The sequence below is a fragment of the Rhinolophus ferrumequinum genome, assembly GCF_004115265.2.
Source record: "Rhinolophus ferrumequinum isolate MPI-CBG mRhiFer1 chromosome 15 unlocalized genomic scaffold, mRhiFer1_v1.p scaffold_54_arrow_ctg1_1, whole genome shotgun sequence".
NCBI classification, from domain to species: domain Eukaryota; kingdom Metazoa; phylum Chordata; class Mammalia; order Chiroptera; family Rhinolophidae; genus Rhinolophus; species Rhinolophus ferrumequinum.
In genome coordinates, this window is record NW_022680357.1 from 4,090,308 (window position 1) to 4,115,256 (window position 24,949).

Here is a 24,949-nt window from a genome sequence, read left to right on the forward strand (position 1 = left end):
CTCTGTCTGCACAATCCTAGGGGCACCGTGATGCCCCCAGAAGGCTGTGAACCTCCTTGTGGGGCCCAACACTTTGGGGCTCTGCGAACACCCCCAAGTGCCCTGCCTCACCGTGATGTCGTGGAGAGCTTTCTCACCTTTCTAAGAGGCACTGTTACATCCCCCAAACAGTTATCAACCCCCTTGCGAATCCAGGACACATCATAGGTCTGAGAACACGCCAAGGGCCTCTGTGATTCCACTCTCCACGAACTCTCTGATCCGCCAGAGAGCGCTATGACTCACCCATAGGCACTGTGGGCCAACACAGACGCGCGTAGACCCCCATGGGGCTCCGCGACACTGGTTTCCCCGCCTCCTGTCAGGACCCGCAGAGGGCGCTGTGACTCTTTCCCCCAAGAAGGACGACGTCCTCTGGTCCCCGTCTATACTGCCTGTCACCTATGCCTGCCCAGTCTCTGCCGATTGGGCGTCCGTATCCCTGTCTCCGCTGCGTCTCTGCCTGTGTTCGGCTTCTTTCTTGGCCTGCTGTGACCCTGTCTCCGTGTGCATCCGGCTGTCTCTCTCGGCCTCCGCCTCGTGGCTCCTCCACTGAGGTCTCGCTCGGAGCACCCTTAGCACCCCTTCTCATCCAGCTCGGGACTGGACGTAGTACCCACGCGGACGCTCATTCCCTGGTCTACACGTAGCCCGGTGGGATGGGGATTCCGGCGGGCAGCCTTCCCGGCTCCCGATGCCCCCGGCCCTGCCCTCAGGAGGGCCCCGCAGCCCCCTGCCCAGTCGTCTCTTGCACCAGGGAACCGCTCGTGAGCCCCTGACCCTCTGCGCGGGGATCGGTCTTGGGCCGGCGCATGCTCCCGCCGCCCAGCCGTGGGGTGTCAGCGCGCATGCCCAGAGCCCGCAGCGGCCGAGACCCGCGGCGCTCGGGGTGGGCAGCCCGCGGCGCGTGCTCGGCGGGGGCGGGGCCGCGTGCGCGCATGCGCAGAACAGCCGGCTCTTAGCACGGCCAACTGAGGAGAAAGCGGTGCGGAGCGGCGCGGTGGTAGAGGTGGGTACGCTGCGGGTCTGGCGGGCGGGGGGCGTGGCGGCCCGCCACGGGGGCCGCGAGGCCTCGATGACTGCGGGGCCCGGTCGCCGGTTGTCACCGCGGTGTGGGCGTGCTGAGGGAGGGGGCGTGGGGGCCGGACTGCGGGGCCAGCCGCCGCGCGGGGGTTCGGGGCCCTCGGCGGTCCTCCGGGCACCACTGCCCGCTTGCCCCCCGCGCCTCCCCGCGGACGGAGTGCCGGGCGGGGCGTGACGCGGGGCCGGAGCCAACCTGGATCCCGCCGCACACGCACCCCAGCGGCAGGGCCGGTGCCCCTGACTAGCCGCGGTCTGTGTGCCGGCCACCCCGGGGCCAGGCGTCGGTCGGAGGGAGCTGCCTCTGTGTCACTCCTTCCTTGGGCCACTCTCCGACTCTGCGGGGTAGGAAATCCTCTTCTGGATTCGAATTTCCAACGTTCTCGGATAATGTGCTGCTGTTGAAGACCTACAGCCGTTCCCCTTCCAGCCTGCCGCTTGCCTCAGGATGACAAGCCCACCCAGCGATGGAGCCCTGTCTGGCGGGAGACATTTGCGCAGGGCCCCTGGGCACGGTGCTATGTGAGCTTTGAGTGAGCAGAGCTGGAGATTGGGGATAGGCTGCGTCTGGTCGGCCCCGCAGGGTTAGGGGGCCTGGGTACAGGTGTATGGAAACAGACGTGCTGTGAGCGTGCTGGGTTACCGCTCGCTGGGCTGACATTAAGGGCCCAAGGTTGGCTAGGGACCACCTGAGCTGTGCAGAGGCACAGATTGACTGTTAGATTCGTGGTGTGCTGGAGTGACCCAGGCCTAGTGGCCGATGTGGCTGGTGGTGTGGTCTTTCCCCAGATGCTTATTTCCGAGTCATTAGTCGGTCTGCCTTTCCAGGGCCAACAGAAGCACTGGAAGGTGGTTTTCCTTATTTCACTGTATGTTTGCTCCAGAGTCAGCAGGGACTTCCAGGCAATTGCAAAAAAGACGAACCCATGATTCCTCGGACGGATAGCTGTTTCCTGCACTTGAGGGTGAGGGCCCCATCTTCACTTTCTATCTTCAGCACATAATAGGCACCTGTAAATGTTTGCTTAATTGTCTTGCAGACAAGTATGCAGGGTGGTTTTTTTTGTTTGTTTTTTGTTTTTAAGGGATATAGGTTGAGAGAAACAAACCCAGATAAGAAAAGATCAAGAAACCTCATAAAGGTGTTACAGTTCCCAGAGGTTTACAGCCAATGGAATGACCCCCACATGGCTTCCTTTTATTCTGGACGTTGGTCCTCGTCTAATCTTCTCAGCCCTTAGATAAAACCTTTAACTGAAGCGCTTATCGGGTAGTGAGTGCTCTGTTTCGAAGCTTGTCTCTCCCTGTGAGCAGAGCTGGAGGCCCTTCACATTCATCTTTGCTCCCTCGTTGCCTGATTTGGAATGGGCAAAGGTTATCTCTGAATGGTTGTTGAACCAAGGTGCTAAAACTAATGTAGTGGTTTTCATCTGGGAGTAAGGGTGACCTTCAAGAGATGTATAAGTAATCTAGTAATCTAGGCAGGATTTTCATAACAATAATAAAGTTCACCCCCTGGATCTGCAAGTTCACCAGCAGGTGGGCCTCACCAGCTCTTGACCATACCTGCCAGCATTGTCCAGAAGGCCAAGTGACCTTGGGCACGCCTAGTTGCTTCTAATTCTCATTACAGTCTAAGCCAACTGCAGATGACATATTTAAGTGTTTGCTTTTACATGGTTTCTGGTTTAAAGTACACAAGGACAACAAAGCAGGTTATAAAAAAACGCTTAACATTTACCCTGTTCAATGTTTTACCTGTTTGAGCATACCTTTTCTGTTATGACAACTCTGTACATGGAAGAAAGAAGCCCTTTTTAACTCGAAGCAGCAATTTCGGTAGCTGTTTCAAGTGTCACCTTCCAAGTGGAGATAATATCAAGGAAACAAAAATCTCAGCTTTTTACTAAGAATCGACTTGAATTCATTATTCAAAGGTTTTTCATTCATTCTGCACAAGTTTATTGAACTCATACTGCACATGAGGAGGCCCTGGGCCCCGTGTTCTGTGGCTACAAAGCTGTTTGAATCTCGGTCCTTAAGGAGCTTACAGTGCAGTGAGGAGACAGGCCAGTGGCACCTCAGTGTGGCACTGTGGGAGGTGCTCCCGTAGAGGTGGACAGAGCTTGTTTTGGGCACAGAGTAGCATCCAGCTTGCCTTTGGTGGAGGTTCCTGTGAAAGGCTTGAGCTGAATTTTGAAGAACAATAAGAATGGCAAGATCGTGTGAAGGAAAGAGCCTTCCAGGCAAAGAGACAGTGTGTGCAAAATAACAAGGGTACGGCCCACCCACCAGCTATTGGGAGAAGTGCAGTGGGTAGCTCTGGTGGTTGGGGTAAAGAAAGGGAGAAGAAGTTAAGGAGCTGGGCTGGCAGCAGATCTGGAGAAGTCTTAAGTACCAGGCCCGAGTTTGAATGTTACCAAGAGATCTTGGGTCTGTGAATGACTGATCAGATTGTGTTCTCCACAGGTGACCGGACAGAGGTGTCCAGGATGGGTTGATGAAACGCTGCCCTGGATCGGGGGTGGTTAAGGGGCCTCTCTAGCAAGATGTAAGGCCCAGCACCAAGGAAGGACAGTGGGGTACAGAAAGGAGAGCAAAACCATGAGACTAGTAGCTAGCTGTAGGGATGGGCGAAGGGCCAGGGAGAAAGGAAGACTTAAGGAACAGTCCAAGATTGGGTCATTCGCAGCTGGGTACATGCCACATACACAGCATGCAGGAAGGGGACAAGCTTGGGGGCAGGTGATGACTTTTAGTTTGGACGTGTAGAACCGAGGTTGCTAAGACTTCCCAGCAGTAGGTGGATATGTGTTGGTCTGGCACCTAGGAGAGAACGTTTTGGAGACTCCTTCCTGTGTGGCAATGGAGCCAGGGGTGGGGTGGTGTAGGGACTTCCCAGGAGAGTGTGAATGACAAGACTGAACCCTGGAGGTATTTAATGTGTTATGTATATAAAACACAGACTAGATAAGCTAACAGAAGTCTGAGTCATAACCCCTTACCCTTTTGGGGTATGGGGCAGGATAGTAGGCTTTTTATTTCTGTGACAAAGCCCCGGGTTGTTGGTTAGAGGAAACAGCGGGGTGTAAAATGCTAAAGGTATAAAATCACAGGGTTGATTCTAGGGACCTTCCCGTCTCATGTGTTTATTTGCCTTTTGGGAAACTTCCAGATTGTCATTCATCTCAAAGGACCGTATTCCCCTCCAGCCCAAGGCTTGGTCCTCTCAGCATTCTCACAATTAGATCTCTGAAAAAAGACCTTCTCAGACCCAGAGATAGAGCCAAGGTTGCAGAATTCTCGGGACCCCCCCTCTTTCCTTCCAGGACCCCAGTTTCTGTGTGGTACCTCAGCATTAGCAGCAGGTGCGTCTTTGGAAAGACTCTCTTGAGGATACAGAGGCCAAATGTGTGGAGGTTCCTCCCCAGTCTTTCTCCCACACTGAGAGGTGGTGGGGGGTAGGGAGAGGAAAGGCTGATATTGCGAAAGGAGCGCCTGTCTGTCCACAGGGCTGGCCCAGCTTCTGGATAAATGCTTGGGCCATTAGCAGTTATTTTTGTCTCTGATAACCATCTCCCTTAGGGGTTGTGAGACAAGATCTCATTCTGTCCTGTACAGTTATGTCTCCCTGCCTGATTGGGTACCTCGCAAGGGTCTGCTGGCAGGGGCTCACATGTAAGCAGTCCTGGTTTCTCCCTCCATCTCAACCAGGTGCGCTCTCGCGCTCCCTCTTTACAGGTGCTTGAAAACACACTGCACATGGCTTGGCTTGTTTCCCGTAATCTGAAACTGTGCGTCTACCTAATTGTCACACAATTTTAACAGGGTACCACACACACTGAGGGTTGTTTACGCATGCGTGCTTCTGTTACGAATCAGAGCCCTTCCCTGTGTAGTGTTCTAAATGTAGAGCCAAAAGCTCCCCTCACCTCTGTCCCTTCAGCTTTTCCTTGAATCATTTTGCCCTTGTCCCCTCCTTCTCCTTTGTAATTCCTTTTCTGGCAAGGGACATTCCAGCCTTCCTATCTTGGTAAACCTGTGGGCCTTAAAAGGATCTCGTGTATACATTAATCCTGCCTCTGGCATCTTTCCCCGCCTTTGTGGTCTACCCCCTCCCCTCCTCCCAGCACGCAGGAGCACTGGGCTTTCTGGGCAGCCCAGTGTACCCCAGGGCCTCCCTGTCTCAGGGCCTGGGGCTTCTTAGAGCCTGTGAGGCTGGACTGTACAATTGTCTTTTAATCTGAGCCACAAATGGCACTCACCATTGGGTTTCCCAACCCTGCACAGCTGTCTCTGAGGCCCTGTCCTGTGCCCACGCTGATTGTACTGCTTCCTGCCACCTCATCTTTCAGGATTCAGCTGAGGCAGCACTGGCTCGGGAAACCTTCCCGATCCCTCTTTCCTCATGGGCTGGCGGCCCAGCCGCCCTCTGCTTTCTCCTCGTAGCACCTGAGTTGGCATGGCCAGTGTACCCATGGCCCCCCAGCCAGAAGCTCATTGAGAGACCTGCATTTGAACTTCTGACAGGCGGCAGGCAGGTGGGCAGCCCTCCGTACGCCAGCATTCAGGAAGCGTCTCGAATGCCTATTAAAATGTTTAAACCTGCAAGACTCCTAGCCTGGCTCTGTTGTCAGGTCTAAAAATACTTGTGGAGAACCGGCTATGTACCTGGCCTTCCGACGCATATCTGTTGAAGGCAGCTTGCTTGGAATTCTGACCAGTCAAAGTTCTAGTGCCGCTGACAGCAGAGTTCCTCTGACCCTCATTTTCGGCAGCTAGCTGGTTTATCTTGTGCCCTTGGGGGAGGGGGGAGTGTTTTCCCAGACCTGCTGTCGGGAGGACCTTTTGAACTCAGAAGATACAGGTCCTGAATTAGCAGAGCCCGTTCCAACGCAGCCCCTGCCTGTGGGTGGACCAGACGGGGCAGGGTAAAGGTGTTCTGCCCCGAGAAAGAGTTGCAGGGAACTGTTTTGAGTGGCTAACAAGGTTGGGACTCTGCCCGGCCTGGGGCCCCATGCCGAAGGCTCAGGCGCCATCGAAGACCTGCATTTGAACTTCTGACAGGCGGCAGGCAGGTGGGCCAGCCAACCAGCCTGCAGGTGCTGTGACTAACGCCTACTGTTAATGGTTACACCCTTTGTACCTGGCACGTGCCCTCCATTGTATGCTGCTAGCAAAGCGGCCACTATCAAGTTCCCCAGTAACTGGCTGCCTGATAGTCACTGTGGAATGCCAGTTGCCATTAATATTTGAAAAATCCCTGTGCTCTGCTTCTGGGCTGAGGCAGAGCATGGCCTGCCTTCCTGTCAGGTGAAGATGCCTGCTGGGAAGGTCATGTGCCTAGAACAAGTTGGTGAATATTCCCTGTTGTTATTATTTAGAATTAAATTTTCTTCTTGGGCACAGGTAGTTTGGGATTTCTCTGAGTCTCCATCTGTTTCCTTCTTTTGTTTCTTCCTTGGGTACCCTGGGTATGGTGTGAGACAGCTACCGTGTTTCCCTGAAAATCAGACCGGGTCTTATATTAAGTTGTGCTCCAAAAGACGCATGAGGGCTTATGTTCAGGGGATGTCCTCCTGAAAAATCCTGCTTGGGCTTATTTTCCGGTGCGGTCTTATTTCCGGGGAAACACGGTAGGCACAAAAGTATAGTAGAAGAGCTGGACTCATGAGCGTGTCATCACAATGGCATGCCAAGAGTTAAACCAAATTTGGACAAGGTGGGGTCCAGTGCAGCCAGGGTGCCCTCAGCCCTGCCCAGGGGGTCGGGAAGGGCTGATGAAGGAGGGGGCGTGTAGGCCGGCGCTTGAAGCAGATTGGACTGAGAGGAGAAAGGAGAACAGGGCCTTTCTTCCTTCCTGACTGTGAATGTGTTCCTGTGTGTGTGGCATGGAGGCTGCAGTGGGCACCGTGTGCCCGAGGCTCCTGAAGCTGCCTTTGGAAGGCAGGGAGTGCTGGGGACCAGGAAATGGTTTCAGGTAGAGAGGGGGGCAAAGTGCGTTGGAAGTTAGAGCGGAACCTGTTGGAGTCACACGGAGTGTGCGTAGGATGGGAGTGTTCAGGAAAGCGGTTGGAGATACAGACTTGAGTTCACAAGAGGATTTTAGGCTGAGACGAGGATGGACTCCTGCAAAAGGGACATTAAGAGACAGGCAGAGGAACAGGAACAGCAGCAGTCAGAGAAGTGGGACAGACAGACACGAGGGAGGGGTTTCACGAGGCCCAGCGAGAGGAGAGCCGAGGGCGCTGGGGTCGGCTGTGGGTGTTTCAGGGTGATAAGGGCCCAAAGGTGTCCGTTACACCATCTGGCAGCTGGGCAGTAAAGGTCCCACCTTTACTGGTGTGGCTTGCTCTTGCGAGAAGGTTGACTGGGAAGGAACGCTGGGGGAGAGGCAGACTTGGAGAGGAATGTTGGGTTCTTTGGGGGACTATTTTGGGGTCTGTAACAGAGCGGGAGCATTAAAGATACAGGAGTGAGAACGGGCCAGGAAGGAGGGACAGTGAGGGGCTCTGTTCTGCACCTGAAGATTTCCACGTGACAAAGAAATGCTCGCTCCTCTCAGCGGGAGATGTGGAGTCCCCAGGAGGTGAGGGCCAGGGTTAGGGAGGACAGGAAGCTCCTGCCTGGCACCCCATTCTCGGAAGAGAAGGAGGGCAAGGGGCCAGGTAAGCTGGTGCAAGCAATAGGAGAGGGTGCTGACGAGGTGTGCCTAGAAGGGCTGCCAGGTCTTGTGCAGGGCAGCATGATTTTTCCCTCCGCAGTTGGTCTGCGAGCACAGAGAAGTGCATTGTCAGTCTGGCTTTTCCCGAGAGTTCTGCCGGTGGCTGAGACAGGATCACAGGATGGGCTTCGTGGAACGGGTCGAGGCTGAGCAGGCAAAGACATAAAGCCATGAGCGGCTAGTGGATGAGGGTGGGAGGAGGGCCGAGAAGAGCTCTAGGAAGGGGTTAGGTGAGAGTGGAGCATTTGATGTTCGACCTGTGGGTGGAGTGGTTTCTGGGGCTGAGCAGGGTTTGGATAAAATGGTAGCGATGTAAAGGCTTCTGAAGGCGAGAGGAGCTTTGCATTAGGGCTGCCTACTGAACCCCTAAATGCCCTGTAATGGTGGCAGCTGAGGGAAGGAGGCCATGAGCTGTAATGAGAGGAGGCTAGGTCCTGGGGAGGTTCTGGAGAGGGGTGCAGGGTCCTGGGGGACCCCCAACAGGTGGGGCAGGGTCCTGGGGGAGAGCTGCCTGCTGTTTGGCCAGGAGGAAGAAGGGTGCATTCTGGGAAAGGATGAGATGGTGGGGGTTGTTTGCCACAGGCAGGTTCCAGAGCAAGAAGAGAGGTGGGAAAGGGGGTACGGGGGGTAAAAAGCAGGGCAGCAAGGTAAGGGAATGTGGGGGATCGGTGGCAGTGTCACCAGCGGCCATCTGCCCAGCTGAGGCCTCGGGTGGGGAGATGAGTGTCCTCCGTCCAGGGTTCTAGACAAAGTCCTGAAGCCGTGTCTCTGGGGGGCTACAGCAAATTCCTGGGGTGGGACTGGGCATCGCCCTGGCCTCTCCCCCTGGGTAGGTGGGAGGACTGGGCCTCTCATGCGGAAGTCAGACTTGACTCAGGCTTGAGAGGAAGCTTCCGGTATAACATGACAGGAGAGGGTGCTCCTCACGGGCCTTGGGGTGCCCGTCATGCAGTTGGCACCGTGTGCCCGAGGCTTCTGAAGCTGCCTTTGGAAGGCAGGGCCGGCGGGATAACATGACAGGAGAGGGTGCTCATCACGAGCCTTGGGGTGCGCCTCGCTCTAGGCCTGCTCCACGCCCAGGCCTGTCCCTCCCCTTCTGGTTGTCTAAGGTGGCTGGCCTCAGGGACTCCCTACCCCTCGCCTGCCTCCACCTTCTCCTTCCCAGAAGCCCGTCCGGCTGTCCCCCTGGACCTGGCCCCTCCCGGTATGCTGTGCCAGTTGAGGTGCACTCGCAGCCACCCAGGCGCACCCTCCCCTCCCACACACAGTCGCTTCTTTCCCTGTCCTGCTGCCACGTTCCCCACCTGCCAGCTGCCTCATATGACGGGCGCTCTGAGCATCTCCTTCTCAGGCAGAGAACATCCTGTGTATGTCTTTCTCACCCCCAGACCTCGCACATCTGTGAGCCGGCGTGGGGTGCCATCGCCTCTGCATGCCTGTCCCCTGATGCCAAGTAGGTGTCAAGGGCTTCGGTCATTGTGCTGTGTCCTGGCTTGCTCCCCTCTGCCAGCTCCACCCCCCTGGGGATTGAGGGTCTCCAAGGTAGGAGGACTACCGAGAGAGCAATTGGAGACGGAGAGGAGTGAGCATTTCTTTGTCACGTGGACTCCTCAGGCCCAGAACAGAGCCCCCCTCCTTCCCGTCCTCATCGCCAGGCTGGAGCCGCAGCCTCCTTCCTGTAGTTCTTTGTTCCCTGGTCCCACTCTTGAGAGACGGATGGAGGATTACTCAGACGGGAGAGGAAGAACTGAGACATAGCAGCTGACACCAACAGCGCATCCACCCTGTCGTGTGGTACAGTGACTAAGGCCCAGCCAAGCCGAGCCCTGGGTCCTTGGACCGCGAGCTCTTCCTGCAGCCAAGGTGGGGTGGTAATCAGTCCCCTGCTGGGTAGGGAGCAGTAGGACTGGGTAGAAATCCTGGTGAATGCCAGCTTCCCTCGGCACAAGGGTGCCTCTTGCCCGGTGGGACCACAGTTGGCCCTTTGGTGGCATCTGGGAGTGTAACCTGTGGCCACCTGTGAGGTTGAATGGGTGACAAAGAAGTTCAGGAGCCAACGTGGGCGTCTGGGCCAAGGGCTGGGTGTCTGGACAGGACCTCAGCACAGCAGCCCAGGGTTCTGCTTCCAACCTGAGCTGCTCTGGCATTTGCCTGAGAGTAGCTGTGTCACAACAGGCACTTTCAACTCCAACAAAGAGCTGCCCCACCGCAACCCCACCCCTGGTCCAGAATTCTCTGTTCGTTGCTTGGGCTGCCCCCTGCCATTGGTCACCTCATCTGGTAGAATCCAACCCGTGGTCAGTCTCTTGGGTCCTCTGCTATCTTCTCCATCCTCCCTGACCAGCCGTGGCCTAGCCTTCCTCATGCCTCCTCTGCCAGAGTTTATTTTCCTAAAATGCATGTCACCTTCTGCTTAGACTCTCCTCCTGCTCCCTCCTGTGCAGGAGCGATGTTCCTTCTCCTAGGACAGCTGGCACGCAAGGCCCTCGGACCCTGCCCTTGGACCCCCTCATCCCACCTTCAGCCGCTCGATACTGCCTGCTTGAGGCTCCCCAACTTGCTGAGCTCTCCCTCATGTCCCGCCGTGGGCCGACTCCCCAGCTTTATGGTACACTCAGGGTACACTGTTCGTTCTGCAGTGCCCACGTGGAGCCAGCGTCCTCCCTGGTGGCCTCCCACAAACATCTGGCCTCACAGCACTTCCTGCTTGGGCTGTGATCATGCGTCTCTTCCAGAGCTGTCTTTTACCTTCTTATCCCCACTGCCCTGCCCAGGACCCAGCACAGAAAAGCCAACTCAATAGTAAGTTTGGCAAATGAACAAGAGTTTGGGGCAAAGGGAGTTGTGATGCGGTCCTGGGCCCCCCAGGAAAGGTGGCCTGGACGGGAGGCACAGCATCCAGTGTGGACAGGTGGTTAAGATGGACTCACCAGGCATAGTGTGAGGGTCTGTGGCACATGAAAGTGAGTTTGTTTTCAATGCACGGGTCTCATGACTCATCAGACCTGGGGTGTTTTGGGGCAGCAGCGTAGCATTGAGGAGCCAGTCCTGAACTTGCTGAGGATGGAGCATGAGTGGGCTTGGCTGTCCTGCGTGGGAGAGGGCTCTCAGGTACTGTGGGGTTGCCACAAGCACTCTGGAGGCTGACAGACCAGGGATGGTTCTCTCTGCGCTTGGGGATCCCCAGGTACCCCAGTTTCCTCGTCTATAAAGGGAGCAAATCCCTGCGCCATGGAGTTGTCCTCAGGATTAAAGGATATAGAAATGCAAAGCCAAATCACCTGAAGCCAGCAGCTGTGGGGTTTCTGTTCAGCCATCCCGAAGGATAAGGTTAGAGGGGGTTCCTAGTTGAACCCCGGCTGCTTGATCCTGTTGTCTCCTGCCTGACTGTCCACAGTGAGCACTGGTCCTTCCCTCTGTATCTGCTTTCCCTTGTACCCTGCTCCTGCTCAGCAATCTTGGAGGGCTGCACACAGAGCCGGCTGGTGCAGCTTACCACCACCCTCTTTCCGTGTGCACGCTTTGGGGGTTCTCTGTGGTGCTGTGAGCCTACAGCCGCTGAATGGGGCCCCTAACACATTGGGTCTCCCCAGAGTCTGATGTAACCTTGGCAGACCCAGGACAGGGTACTTTGGCCAGAGGGAGCATTGGTCATGACAGGACGGGGAGCTGGACGGCGGTGTCATTGACATAGCAAGATAATATTTTGGGGAAGTAGAGGTCACTCATTTCCACTTAACGTTTTTATTTTTCCTGAAATCGTTGCTTCCCATTAGGTAACCTGACCTCTCAAAACAGGCACAGTATTTGTGAGGGGAAGGGATGTGAGGGTCACTGGCCGGGGCTTCCTGGGTGAGAAGCAGCAGCACAGCAGGGAAGGGGAGGCAGGTCAGTCAGAGAGGCCACCTGGAGGGCCCATCCATGAGAGAGAGCAGGGGACCTGTGGGCCTGGGGGAGAACCTGGGTGGCGGCCTCCTGTGGCTGCACCTCTCCCATGAGGAGGGGGCGTACGTAGACCCTGCTACAGGTCTGATCAGGCCTTGTCTCACTGGGACCCCGTCACTCCCCAGATATCTCTGAGCCAGTGCCAGCCTAGGGTATCCCCAAGTAGCAGTAACAGGGAGAGGCCCTCGGGACATCTGAGCCACCCTGGCGTGCCAGGCTAGGCTGAGTGCTTTCTATAAACAGTCTCAGTTAATCTTGACAACAATTGGCTTTTGAACACATCTGTTGGATCGCATCCCTTCACTGCTTCCCACTGAGCTTAGAATAAAATCCATAGCCTCTCCCTGTGCACGATCCAGGCTGTGGGGCCCCGCTGCTCTTGCCCTCACTCACTGTGCTCTGGCCACACTGGTGCCCTTCTCTTCCTGGAGCAAATCAGGCCTGTTCCTGCCTCAGGGCCTTTGCACTTGCTCTTCTCCAGTGTGACCTTTCCTCATCTCTCTGGCTGCTTCCTTCTTTGTCAGTTCAGCTCAAGTTGGGAGAGGTCCACCCTGACGACCCTAGCTAAAGTAGCCACCACCCTCCAGAGGCGCTGTGTGGTGTTCCCACTACCTGAAATGATCACGGTCTGTAATTCCTGTGAGTCTGACAGGACGTTGAGTGGAATTTTTCTTTTTTTCCCAGAATTGCAGGCTAGGCCCAAAACTGAGAACAAATGACACAAAGTACAGTTGATCCTTGAACAACTTGGGGACGAAGGGGCACTCCTGAAGAGAAATCAGGGTACGCCCCACCACCACCCTCACAGTCCACATGTAACTTGACTCCCCAAAAACTACCTGATGACAACTAAAGACAAGAATCATTTTCCCCCCCTTTCTTCCGCCTCTCCCCACACTCCAGTTCAAGCCGTTGTCTCTCAGTCTAGTTGTGTAGGACACAGCTCCCTGGCCCATGCTGGTATTATGAGCCTTGCGCTCCCCCCGGCTGAGGCAGGCAGGCTGACGCTGGTCGGCCCTGCTCACGGCAGCTCACGGCAGCTCACGGCAGCTCTCAGCAGCCGGCTGCCAGCCACTCATGGCAGCACACAGGAGCCCATACCGACCTCCAGCTGCTCACAGCAGCCCATCTCCAGGGAGAGCCATTGTTCACAATCTTAGCTGTAGAAGTTGCAACTCACTGGCCCCTGTGGGAATCGAACCGGCGACCTCGGCGTTAGGAGTACGGCGCTCCAACCACCTGAGCCACTGGGCCAGCCCTCACAAGAATCATTTGCATTCCTTAAAATACAATCTTTGTTGTCTCCTGTTTATGATTCTTCCCTAAGCTATTTCTTAAAGAAAACAAAACAAAACAAAAACTTTACTAATAGCCTCCTGTTGACTGAAAGCCTCACCAATGACATAGTCAATTGACACATATTTTGGATGTTATATGTATTTATATGCTGTATTCTTACAATAAAGAAAACTAGAGAAAATTAAATGTTATTAAGAAAATCGTAAGGAAGAGAAAATACATTTACAGTATTGAAAAAAAAACCTTGTATAAGTGGACTTGTGCAGTTCAGACCTATGTTGTTCAAGGGTCAACTGTATTTCCCTACATTTCAAGTTCAGGGAGCTGCAGACAGGTGGGGCCAGCCCCCTCCCACAGGGCTGATGGAGAGGTGCCACCTCAGAGAACCAGCTCTGTCCCCACCCCCATCCCTGTGCAGTGAACTTGAGGGGGGCGGCGGGGTATGGCCCTTAGGTGAATGCAGGGTTTGTGGTGAGAAACCATTCCCGCCCTCCCACTCCTGGGCACCTGCTGGCAGGGCTCTGGCTGGCCACCTGCCCTGGGCTGCCTGAGTGAGAGAGAGTGGGACGTCACCTGCACCCCAGCCTGGAGTGAGAGCTCAGCCCTCCGGTGTTGCATGGGGACTAACGCCAGGTGAGACGGACCGTGTTTGTCGGCTCCGTTTTACAGACAGGTACATGCTACTTGGGGAAGAGCCATGGCTTGTCTGAGGTTCAAGCAAGTGAGGAATGAAGCTGGACTTTGAAGCTAGGCCGGTCTGATTGACACTGGATCGTTTCCCACATTAGCTCCTGCCTCCCTGCTCTCCCTGACCTTTGTCAGGAGCTGGGGGACTGTGGCGAACAGGTAAAGCCTTGTTTCATGTGTGGGAACAGGTGGTGTAGACAGTGTTGTAAGATGGCTGCGTGCTGCAGGTGGAATAACCAGGAGAGAGCATCACTTCAACTCGAAAACTTAGGTCCAGAGTGTGAATACCCAACCTGGATGATTTTGTTTTTGATGTGTTTCCCGCCTCCTGACCCCCTTCCCAGTCACCGGCCTGAACTGTCTCCCTCAGCTGCGGATGTGTGTGTAAATGGAAGACAAGGCTTTGCAGGGTGTGCACTAACGGAGGAGCAGTGGTTGATTATCTTAGGGGAAGCGGGAGTAGGACTGAAGGCAGAACGTAAACAGGATTTTACATTTTCACTCTGTAATTGTGACTTCTTTTACTCTGTAATTGTGCATTTGTGTAAAAAGAAACCTAAGGAAACCACCTGGGACCTGGTTTTATTGATGCCTAAGGAGGTCGTTGCAAGCCTGGTTGCTGGGCCCCAGGAACGCCAGGCTCTCTTTTTGGCTGGGGGCCTGGAGAGGAGGCCTGCGTGGGTCCAGGGGACTCCTTCAGGGGCTCCTGAATGTGTCCTTGCCTTGGAGTCCCTCTGAGTCCAGCAGGTCCCTGGGCAGCTTGCTGCAATAAACAAAACTGTGGGTCGTCTCTGAAGGAACTTTGCAAAGTGCAATAATTGCTTTTGGAGTTTCCAGTTTAATATTCAACCCGAATCTCATGCCAGTTGAGTGAGGGTTGGCGCTATCCTGCCCTGCTCTTGTTCTGTTTATAAACACGTTTATTGCCCTGAAAAGGAGCTGCTTCTTTTCACGCAAACAGGATGGGCCTGGGGTCCCTCCAGAGGTTAGTGGGCTCAGAGCCTAGAATGAAGGATTTAAACTGTAGGTAATTTGCACATGGGAGATTGTGGAGTGCAGCGTCAGCGTGGCCGTGGGGGTGTGAGGGGGCCTGTCAGCCTGGCCTTCAGAACCTTGGGAAGAAGGGACTCCTCACCGCTTTCCCTCCCAGGACCCAGCCAACAAATCAACCCGCACTAGGGTTTCTTTTCTTCTGAGGAAGAAGGTTTCAGCCCTGGCAGCAGGCCTGGTTCTGCTGTGGGCAAGGCTTTTCCAGTGGGACATAGTAAATGGATGTTGTCAGAAAACCTTATTTTAATGGGGGTTTTCTATGGGGAAGCCCCTATAAAAACAGAATCAATGCATATGCTGTGTATCTAAAGGAACCGGAAGCAGGGACCTCGATAGATATTTGTACACTCGTGTCCCCCAGAAGCAGCATTCCCATTAGCCGAAAGGTGGAAACAACTCAAATGTCCATCGACAAATGCATGGATAATAAATTATGTCCTATTCATACAATGGAATATTATTTAGCCATAAAAAGGAATGGAATTCTGATAAATGGAGACGGGCAGGGATGAATAGTCGGAACATAGGCTTTTCGGGGCTGTGAACATACTCTATATGATACTGCAATGCAAATACATGTCATTTTACATTTGTCTAAACGCACAGTATGTGCAACACCAGGAGTGAACTCTCGTTCATCTGTAGATTCTGGACGATTATGACGTGTCACTGTAGGTTCATCAATTGTAACAAACGTAACGCTCCTGGTGGGGAATGTTGGTAATGGGGGAGGGGGCTGGGGGCATGTGGGAAACCTGAATCTTCCTCTCAGTTTTGCTGTGAACCTAAAACTGCTCTAAAAAAGAAAGTCTTAAATTTTTAAAAAGGATATTATGATCAGTGAAATAAGCTAGACACGAAAGGACAAATACTGCATGATTCCATTAATACGAGGTGCTTGGAGTGGTCAGATTCTTAGAGACAGAAAGTGGAATGGTGGTTGCCAGGGGGCAGGGGGACCGGGAATTAGTGTTTAATGGACACAGAGTTTCAGTTTGGGAAGATGAAAACATTCTAGAGCTATCTGGTGGTGATTGTTGCACAACAATGTGAATATACTTCATGCCACTGAAATGTATAGTTAAGACGGGTAATGGCCGGCCCGGTGGCTCAGGCGGTTGGAGCTCTGTGCTCCTAACTCCGAAGGCTGCCGGTTGGATTCCCACATGGGCCAGTGGGTTCTCAACCACAAGGTTGCAAGTTTGACTCCTGCAAGGGATGGTGGGCTCCGCCCCTGCAACTAGCAAAGGCAACTGGACCTGGAGCTGAGCTGCGCCCTCCACAACTAAGACTGAAAGGACAACAACTTGACTTAGAAAAAGTCCTGGAAGTACACACTGTTTCCCAATAAAGTCCTGTTCCGCCTCCTCAATAAAATCTTAAAAAAAAAAAAAAAATACGGGGTAAAATAGTCAATTTGTTATATATATTTTACCATAATAAAAAAAAAAGCCACATCAAAGTGCTTTCTCAAGACATCTCACAATACAGGTTTTACACTGTAATTCTTTCTACTCAATGTTCTTAAGGTATTTGCTTTCTGTATTTTCAGATGGATGTTCTAGATTCAAGACAAACCGGAATGATCTGGTTCATTTAGCAAAACTCACTGAAGCAAACCCTTGTGACATCTCCAGGCAGTTGTACCATCCCAGATGGAAAGATTAGTTTGAGGTACGTGGGAAGCCTATTGTACTTTTACGCCGAGGACAGTAACTTTTTGCAAAAACAGAAGTTAAATTGTGGTGTCCTGAGCCATACACTTCCGGCTTGCTGTCCACCTGCAGTGACAGAGAGTCTCAAACAGCACGTTTTACACATTTTTAAATGTCTGCCTGAATTTCAGCAGTTGCCCCTAATGGGGAGGCAGCACCAAGTCCCCCAATACTCCTGGCTCATTGGGACAGAGAAATGTCTGATTTTGAAGCTGATGCAGTTTCATTTATTTCTCAGCCCTCGTGTCTACTTTCCACCTGTGATTCCCCTCTGGCGTGCCTGCCGGAAACCTAGCTGGCATTTTTAGAAAGTTAAGAGCCAGCTCCTGAATTCTAACTTGGGGATGGTGGGTCAGAGTAGGTGTGTGTCTTCCTCATGATACACAGCTCGTAAAGGCTTGCCGCCTTTGAGAACTGAAACAAAGCATCTCTTGACTTAAATGGGTCTTCGTAACCAGCAGCTCCTTTTCAGAAGGGCCCGGAGGCGGCAGGGTGGTGAGTGGGAGCCTGATGGGCCGAGAGTTGTTTTCAGCAGGGTCAGGCCCTTGAAACCCTCCCTGAAGCTCGTTTCTAGCCTCTCATTACTCATAATCTGTGTGACCTATTCCAGTTCCTGTATAAGCCCCAGGAAAAGAAGTTAGACTCCAAAATTCATGGAGAATTCTCAGAATATCCGCTTATCTTCACTGGAAACCCTTATGATACTTTATAGAAAGAGTCAAACAAAAACATGTTCTTTAAAATGTGCCCCTTCCTACACGTGTATTAAGTATGGTTTTTCATCCTACAGAGTATGGGATGGCAAAGAGGTTAGCAGAAAAACCTCCGAGAGGGGGCTGAAGGAATTAGCTGCTCTCTGCCCCCTCCTGGCAGCCCGGGGCCCTCTGCCCGGGCACGCCCTGCACTATGGACTCCCTGGGCTACAACTGCTTCGTGGACCGAGACAAGATGGACGCTGCCATACGGGACCTGGGGCCCAAGGAGCTGAGCGGCACCGAGCTGCAGGAGCTGAAACAGCTGGCGCGCCAGGGCTACTGGGCCCACAGTCATGCCTTGCGGGGGAAGGTGTACCAGCGCCTGATCCGCGACATACCCTGCCGCACGGTCACGCCCGACGCCAGTGTGTACAGTGACATCGTGGGCAAGATCGTGGGCAAACACAGCAGCAGCAGCCTGCCCTTGCCCGAGTTTGTGGACAACACGCAGGTGCCCAACTACTGCCTCAACACGCGGGGCGAGGACGCCGTGCGGAAAATCCTGCTCTGCATTGCCAACCAGTTCCCCGACATCTCCTTCTGCCCCGCCCTGCCCGCCGTGGTGGCCTTGCTGCTGCACTATAGCATCGACGAGGCCGAGTGCTTCGAGAAGGCCTGCCGCATCCTGGCCTGCAACGACCCCAGCAAGAAGCTCATCGACCAGAGCTTTCTGGCCTTCGAGTCTTCCTGCATGACGTTTGGGGACCTGGTGAACAAGTACTGCCAGGCGGCCCACAAGCTGATGGTGGCCGTGTCGGAGGACGTCCTGCAGGTCTACGCGGACTGGCAGCGATGGCTGTTTGGGGAGCTGCCCCTCAGCTACTTCGCGCGCGTCTTTGATGTCTTCCTGGTGGAAGGGTACAAGGTGTTGTACCGCGTGGCCCTGGCGATCCTCAAGTTCTTCCACAAGGTGAGAGCCGGGCAGCCGCTCGAGTCAGACAACGTGAAGCAGGACATCCGTGCCTTCGTCAAGGACATTGCCAAGACCGTGTCTCCGGAGAAGCTGCTGGAGAAGGCCTTCGCCATCCGCCTCTTCTCTCGGAAGGAGATTCAGCTCCTACAGATGGCCAACGAGAAAGCCCTGAAGCAGAAGGGCATCACCGTCAAGCAAAAGAGGTAGGAGGGCCCTGGGGCTGCAGGGGAGCTGGCCTCTGGGCAGGCTGCCGGGGCCCTCGTGGGGCGCTGCTTTAGTGCCAGACGTCCTGGGGCTTGGGACATGGGCTTGTCCTGCCAGCCTCTCGGTCTGCCTGCTGCCAGCCAGCCATCTGTGCGTGGCTAGACAACCGCAGGAAAGAGAGAGGGCCTTCCTGGCCGCAACCGCACGCTGCGGAGGCAGCGGTGGGCACGGAAGGGGCAGGGTCCTGTCCTCAGGCTGCAGGCCCATGAGAGACGAAAGCTGGGTGTTGGTGCAGGGTCAGCAGATCCGGCAGTGGGCTGGGCTGGCTGCGTTATTTCACTGTAGCCCCTGCTCTGCCCCTGCAGCTCTGGGCTCGTTGGCTGGCCATGCTCGTGGCTCTGGGCATGGCCCACTGGCCTGAGCACAGCGCCCCAGGTAGCAGGCCTGGGAATGGCCCACAGCATCCTGAGAGCATCTCGGCAGCAGACGCTGCGACTGGAGGTGTGGGGGCCTGTCTTCCGGGCCAAAGGCAGGCACGTCCTGGACATCAGTACTTGCCACTAACCTCTCCTTGTCTGTTTTATTTTTCTTCTTCTCCATGTCCATTGCTTCCTCCTGTTTTTCAGTGTTTCACTTTCTAAAAGGTAGGTCTGGAAAGCACGTCTCCATGCCTGGCTTCTCTCTGTCGCCTGGCCTGGCTGTCCCGGGGCCTGGCTGCTTGTGCTTTCAGGGCTGACTTCAGCTGTGCCCCTCAGAGCCTAGCTGACGTTCAGGCACCATTTGTCTGTCCTTCTGTCTGTCTGCTCGGCTGCCTCAGTTGTGCTCTCTGCTGGTGCTTGGCTGGCCCTGAACCATTGTCTTGCCAGAGCTGACTCACTTTCTGTCCCCATTTCTTAGAGAAAAGGTGCTTTTGACCCCACCTAGGCTGAGTGGGCTCTCTGCCCTCTTAGTAAGGAGGTGGGAGTGGGGCTCCAGGGAACAGCTCCACCATTTCTTCCTGAGGGACCTAGGCCCAGGCTCTAACCTGACTGAATAGGTGAGAAGTTCCCTCCAGTCCCAGCTCCCAAGAGAGTCTCTGTACACCCCTGGGGTGGGCGGTGTGGTCAGGGCTGGGGTTGCAGCTGTGCTCTGAACCTCTCCCTGCTCTCCCCAGGCAGTTTGTGCATCTGGCTGTCCACGCGGAGAACTTCCACTCAGAGATTGTCAGTGTGAAGGAGATGAGAGACATCTGGTCGTGGATCCCTGAGCGGTTCGCCCTCTGCCAGCCCCTCCTGCTCTTCTCCTCACTGCAGCACGGGTACAGCCTGACCAGGTAATGCCTAGGCGGCCAGGGGAGGCTGGGCCTGCCTTCCTGAGGCCCTGAGGCAGGTCTCCGAGGCCAGACGGTGAAGGAGGGGCAGAGGGGGCCGGGGCAGAGCGAGCCTTGAGGTTGCCCAGCTTCTTGTCCTGCCTGTGCTTCCAGGAGGTCACGCTGGAAATGGGCCTTTGAACCTGGGCACCTGGCTGAGGCCCTGCCTTTTCCTGGGGCCATAGAATCAGGAAGGCCTTTTCTGGGCTTCTTTCTCACTCCCAGGCCACCCAAATTCAGGGGGCGTCGCCAAACACGCCACAGCTCCAGGGCTGCATGTAGGCATTTTGATGACCTGGGAGGCAGAGGAGAGGGTGACCCGAGGCTACAGGTCGTGTGGTTCACTACCCCCACCCCACTTCCGTCAGTCCACGAGCGGGAACAGGTCAGCCCTGGAGCTGGGGCTGTGCCGGGTTCCCCCTGGGCACATTGCCTCCCTGGCCGCTTTGTCCGGTGCAGCTACCCCCTTGAGCCTCAGATGGCAGGTGGCCTCAGAAGCTCTGGCTTGGGTCACAGGTGACCCAGCAGAGGTGGACACAGGCAGAGCTGGCCCAGCCCACATGGTCGGCACCGGCTGCAGCCCCGTGTGTTATGGCACAGCTGGAGCAGCATTCACCCAGCCCCCACCTCTGTGGGGGGCCCACTAAGGGATGGCCAAGCAGAGTTGTCAGGGCCACCAGCCAAGCCCTGGGCACTTGGCACCTCCACAGCAGCAGCCTCAGACCTCCTCATTTGCCTCCTGCTGCCACCGGCCTCCCAAGAACGTTCCAAGCTTTCCTAGAGCAGGGACCTGTTCCTCGGGTTCTTGCTTCCCTGAAGCACCTGGCACGTGGCCCTGCCTGCTAGGGGCTCTTTGCCATGCTGTTTCTCCCCCACATCACACCAGAGCAGACAGTCCTGGGGCAGCTGACCTCAGCCTACAGGCTGCCTGGCCGGAGCTCCATCCTGGCTTAGAAGAGTGCCCAGGCCGGTGCTGCCAGGTCCTTGGCCACTGTGCCCGGCCCCCAGGGGATAAGGAAACACAGTTCTGAGCCCATGTACCCCTAGACAGCCTGGGTTTCTCAGGCACTGTGGGCGCTGCTCAGCAGAGGCTGGCTCCAGGTGGCACGGGGAGGGGCGCAGGATAACTGCTGCCCCTTAGGCCTGGCACATGTCATCTCTTCCGCCAGGTTCTATTTCCAGTGTGAAGGACACGAGCCCACCCTCCTGCTCATCAAGACCACGCAAAAGGAGGTGAGCAGGGACCAGCGGGAGCCCGGGGTCCTGGCCTCTGGGTTCTGGGGAGTCTGCTGCTCCTGTGCCCCAGGAATGGTGGGTGGCTGGGCAGCCTCCACCAGCCATCCTGCACTTAGGGGCACAGAGCGGAGCTGCCCTCCACAGAGAAGTGAGTCCAGCCTCCCCGTCTGACCCCCAAGTACCCAGGGCCGCCCTCTTTCCCTGGGGGTGCAGGCCCTCCTGAAATAGCCTGGCTGCTTAGAGGAGCATTGCAGAAATGCCTAGTGAGCAAGGCCCTGCCTCTTCCTGCCGCGGTGGGCCAGTGCCAGGTGAGTCCGCTACCTTTACCTGCCTCTGCCCCTGACAGGTAGTTCTCAGGGCCTTGTTCTCTGCAGTAGCTGTCCCCTGGAAAGTCCCCAGAGACATCTAGGGAGGTCGGAGCTCAGGTGCCGCATCCTGGGGTCGTCTGTGTGTGGTAGAGGCTTCCTGTTCAGTGGCCCGCAAACCTGCACCACGGCAGTTTTAGGTTCCTCACCCCATTATAGAATCTGTGTGTGGGTCTCCAGGCGGAGTCGGGGCATCTGTATCGTAGCAGATGATGCGGAGTGTCAGACGCTTTGGGCAAACCCTGCAGCCTCTAGAGGGTCTTGATTCTAATGGTGAAATCAAGCACTTTGCTGGCTACCAGGGTGTTGGGGAATGTTGTTGAGTGGCCAGACCTCCTGGAAGCCTCCATATAAAGGGCATCCCTGAGGCTGATGCCCAAACCCAGAGTGTGGACATGAGGCTTGTTCCCGTGAGCCTTAAGGGCCAAAGAGGGAAACGAAAGGAATATATCCCAAACGAGCTAATGGAGGTCCGGGCAGTCACCTCCCCTCACCCCAAACACTCACTGCCAGTCCCACGTCCTCCAAATTCTGTCTCCCCACACCTCTCTCCACCTTCAGCCCTTGCACCTCTAGTCGGGGTAGGGAGTGCTGCAAACCACCATCGCCCCAGCGCCCCGGCTGTGACTGCACTACAGCGCCTCGGCAGGCCCTGAACGAGGGGCTGCGCTGCAGGCCTGCAGGGCACAGCCTCACTCCAGGCCTCTTCCCCCAGGTGTGTGGAGCTTACCTGTCAACAGACTGGAGCGAGAGAAATAAGTTTGGCGGCAAACTGGGCTTCTTTGGGACTGGAGAATGCTTTGTGTTTAGGGTGAGTAGGTCTCCCTATAAGAGCTCTGAGGTCACCAGGCCCAGCACTGCCATCAGGCCCACTCACATGACCCTGTTTACGGTCGTCATTGCAGTTACCCTACAGGATAACCTCCTGTTTCCTTCTGGTTTGTGATCATTAGACCATGAGCTCCGTGAGAGCAGACAGGCTCTTACCTGCCCTGTGTGGCACTGTCCCCCCAGCCTTAGCACAGGGCCTCGCATACAGAGGGCTCCAGTGAAGATTTGTGGGAGGAAAATGGGGAGAGGGGGCCTTGCGGGTGCCACGTGCCAGTTCCTCATGCTGCCGTTTCACCCTCAGCTGCAGCCCGAGGTCCAGCGTTATGAGTGGGTGGTCATCAAACACCCGGAGCTGACCAAGCCAGTGTCCTTGGACACCGTGGCCTCCCCGTCCCTGCTCTCCCACTCCACGTCCTTATCCACGACCACATCATCGTCCGCGTCCTCAGACCCTGCTGACCGCCTCTCACCCTTCCTGGCCACTCGGCACTTCAACCTGCCCTCCAAGACCGAGTCCATGTTCATGGCTGGAGGCAGTGACTGCCTCATCATAGGTGGGCAGCGCCCTCCCCCTCAGGCCGGGCTCACGAAGCCTGGGAGCCGGGTGCGGGCTCACGGATGACCAGCCATTGCTGGCCCCAGTGACATGGGCCTCACGTAGGCAGGGCCCCGGTGACGGCAGAGGAAGCAGGCATGAGGGCTGGGAGTGGGGACAGCCGTGCTGGGAGTGGGGACAGCCGTGCTGGGTAAACGAGCTGGGAAGAGCGGGGCGTCTAGCCTGGAGCTTGGACCCTGGCTGAGGGCTGGTGGGCTTCGGCAGGTTGGAGGTCAGCACTGTGGTTTTAGAGAGGCCTCTGGCAGGGCCGGGGCAGGGACAGTGGAGGTGCTCAGGGCGGGAGGAAAGCGCCTCGGGGGACATGCCAGACAGAGGGGCAGCCACTGACTGAGCCTCCTGCAGGTGGAGGTGGCGGCCAGGCACTCTACATCGACGGGGACCTGAACCGGGGCCGCACAGGCCACTGCGACACCTTCAACAACCAGCCCCTCTGCTCTGAGAACTTCCTCATCGCTGCCGTGGAGGCCTGGGGTTTCCAGGATCCTGATACCCAGTGACAGGCCTGCACTGACGGTGACGGAGCTGCCACTGTGGGGGGGGGCCCGGGGGGGACAGTGGCCAGGCCCCCTCTTCAGGGAGGAGACAGTGAGTGAAGACCCCCTCCACGTGCATGGACAGCGTTGGGTGCAGCTGGGGCTCTGGTGCTGGACAGAAGTGGCAGGGGCTCCGTTGGCCAGGCCTGTCCCTCCTGGCCCTGCGGGGACTTGCTCAGACTTGCCATTGCCTGCACCTTGGACTCAGGCCCTGGCTGTCCTCTGTGCCCAAGGCCTGGAAGGGGCTTCGTCTTGCAGCCCCTGAGCCTTCCTCCCTTGGTGATGATTCAGAAGGCTGGGAAGGCAGAAGGAAGCTGCAGCCTAACGTGGGTGTATGGCACCCCCTGCTGGTGCCTCTTAGCATGGCTCCCGGGCAGGGTGCTGCAGCCTCCTGCCTGGCCTGCTGCTGTGTGTGTTGGTTTGGAGAAGAGAAAGGTGCCCTGGGGACCGTTCCTTGGCAGGAGCATCTGCCTGGGGCTTCTGACCTAGTTCTGTCCTCCCCACACTGGCCTCCTGGGGCCGCCTCTTAGACAGTAGCCACAAGGTGAAACCGGTTGAGGAGGAGGAGAAGATCTGTGCTGAGCTCTGGGCCCCTCCCAGGGGAGGGCCAAAGGCCAGTGGAATGAAGGGCCAAAAGGGACATCATGTGTCCTTGTGTTTCTGCAGAGCCTGAAGCTTCTGATGGGTCTCGTTGTGTATTCACACTTGGAGAGGCTACCCAGGATGGCCAGGGGAGGGCCCTCTGCGACCAACCCCAAATCAGCCAACTCCGTTTCCCGGTGCTTGCCTGGAGAAGCCTAGACCCATGGACCCATCTCCAGCCCTTTCCCTCTCCAGACGGAGCCTCCTACAGTCTCTGCAGTGGCCCCATTTCTCCTCCATGTCGCTGTAGTGACCTGGGCCCCAGGATCCCATCCAGACTCCTCAGAGTGGCGTGCTGGTCTTATCCAGCCCTACGCACCTCCCCTTCATCGGGCCCACATGCCCGTGTACCAGACTGCACCCTCCCCAGTTCCCTGCCCATGTGACACCTTTACCACGCACCCGTTTGCATGGCATGTGTCCTCCCTCTGCGACCCTCTCAGCTCTGTGGTCGGCCACATAGCATGGTTTTCTTGTGCTGCCACCTCACCCTTTTGTTTTCTTGTGCTGCCACCTCACATGCACAGTAAGTGCCCTGTGACCTCCCTCAGCTGGTTCTGGGGGCCTGGGCACCCTGGAGAGAAGAGGAGAGAAGCAGACAGCAAGTATGTGTGCTGTGGCAGCCTGGGCTACCGGTGCCAGGGGGCCCTGCCCCCCAACCCAACCCTACTTGGCTCCAGCCAGCGCCCTCAGTGCCCCTGTATACCCTGCCCCTGCCCTTCTATACACCGTGCTCCCTGTGTGGTGTTCGTCCTCCCTCTGCCCACCCACTCAAACCTGTGAGCCTGGCCACAGTGGTGCTGAAGGAAGGACCAGGAACCTGTGTGGCCTTGGCCAAGCCAATGAACCTGTTTGGAACTCAGTTTCCCCAACTGTAAAATGAAACCAGTCATCCTCCTCTGCTGACCCCACGGGACTATTGAGAGCCCGTGAGGGGCGAGATGCTGTCACCATTCACCCCCTCAGA

At 56.0% G+C, this 24,949-nt stretch overlaps 1 protein-coding gene across 7 annotated transcripts; it reads left to right on the top strand.

Annotated features, from left to right (window-relative positions):
- The first annotated feature begins 933 nt into the window (after positions 1–933).
- Positions 934–24,474, top strand: TBC1D24 (TBC1 domain family member 24). 7 transcript variants are annotated; one of them, XM_033101718.1, is made up of 11 exons: positions 934–1,048; positions 16,377–16,498; positions 17,330–18,410; positions 19,038–19,055; positions 19,565–19,723; positions 20,929–20,992; positions 21,175–21,303; positions 22,076–22,171; positions 22,493–22,745; positions 23,150–23,320; positions 24,007–24,474. In XM_033101718.1, the coding sequence occupies exons 3-10, from the start codon at positions 17,446–17,448 to the stop codon at positions 23,302–23,304; spliced, it is 1,839 nt and encodes a 612-aa protein (XP_032957609.1). In that variant the 5' UTR covers positions 934–1,048; positions 16,377–16,498; positions 17,330–17,445; the 3' UTR covers positions 23,305–23,320; positions 24,007–24,474. The 7 variants fall into 7 exon arrangements, with proteins under 7 accessions (XP_032957609.1, XP_032957606.1, XP_032957612.1 ...); XM_033101716.1 differs by lacking the exon at positions 934–1,048 and adding exons at positions 1,524–1,641; positions 2,004–2,084 and having other exon boundaries at positions 23,150–24,474; XM_033101715.1 differs by having other exon boundaries at positions 23,150–24,474.
- Positions 24,475–24,949: the final 475 nt, after the last annotated feature.

Bases quoted from the DNA above. Each gene is read 5' to 3' on its own strand.
- TBC1D24 (XM_033101715.1), top strand. From the start codon at position 17,446: ATGGACTCCCTGGGCTACAACTGCTTCGTGGACCGAGACAAGATGGAC. The intron at 19,724-20,928 runs GTAATGCCTAGG...CTCTTCCGCCAG, and splicing joins CACGGGTACAGCCTGACCAG to GTTCTATTTCCAGTGTGAAG. The intron at 21,304-22,075 runs GTGAGTCCGCTA...CTCTTCCCCCAG, and splicing joins CCGCGGTGGGCCAGTGCCAG to GTGTGTGGAGCTTACCTGTC.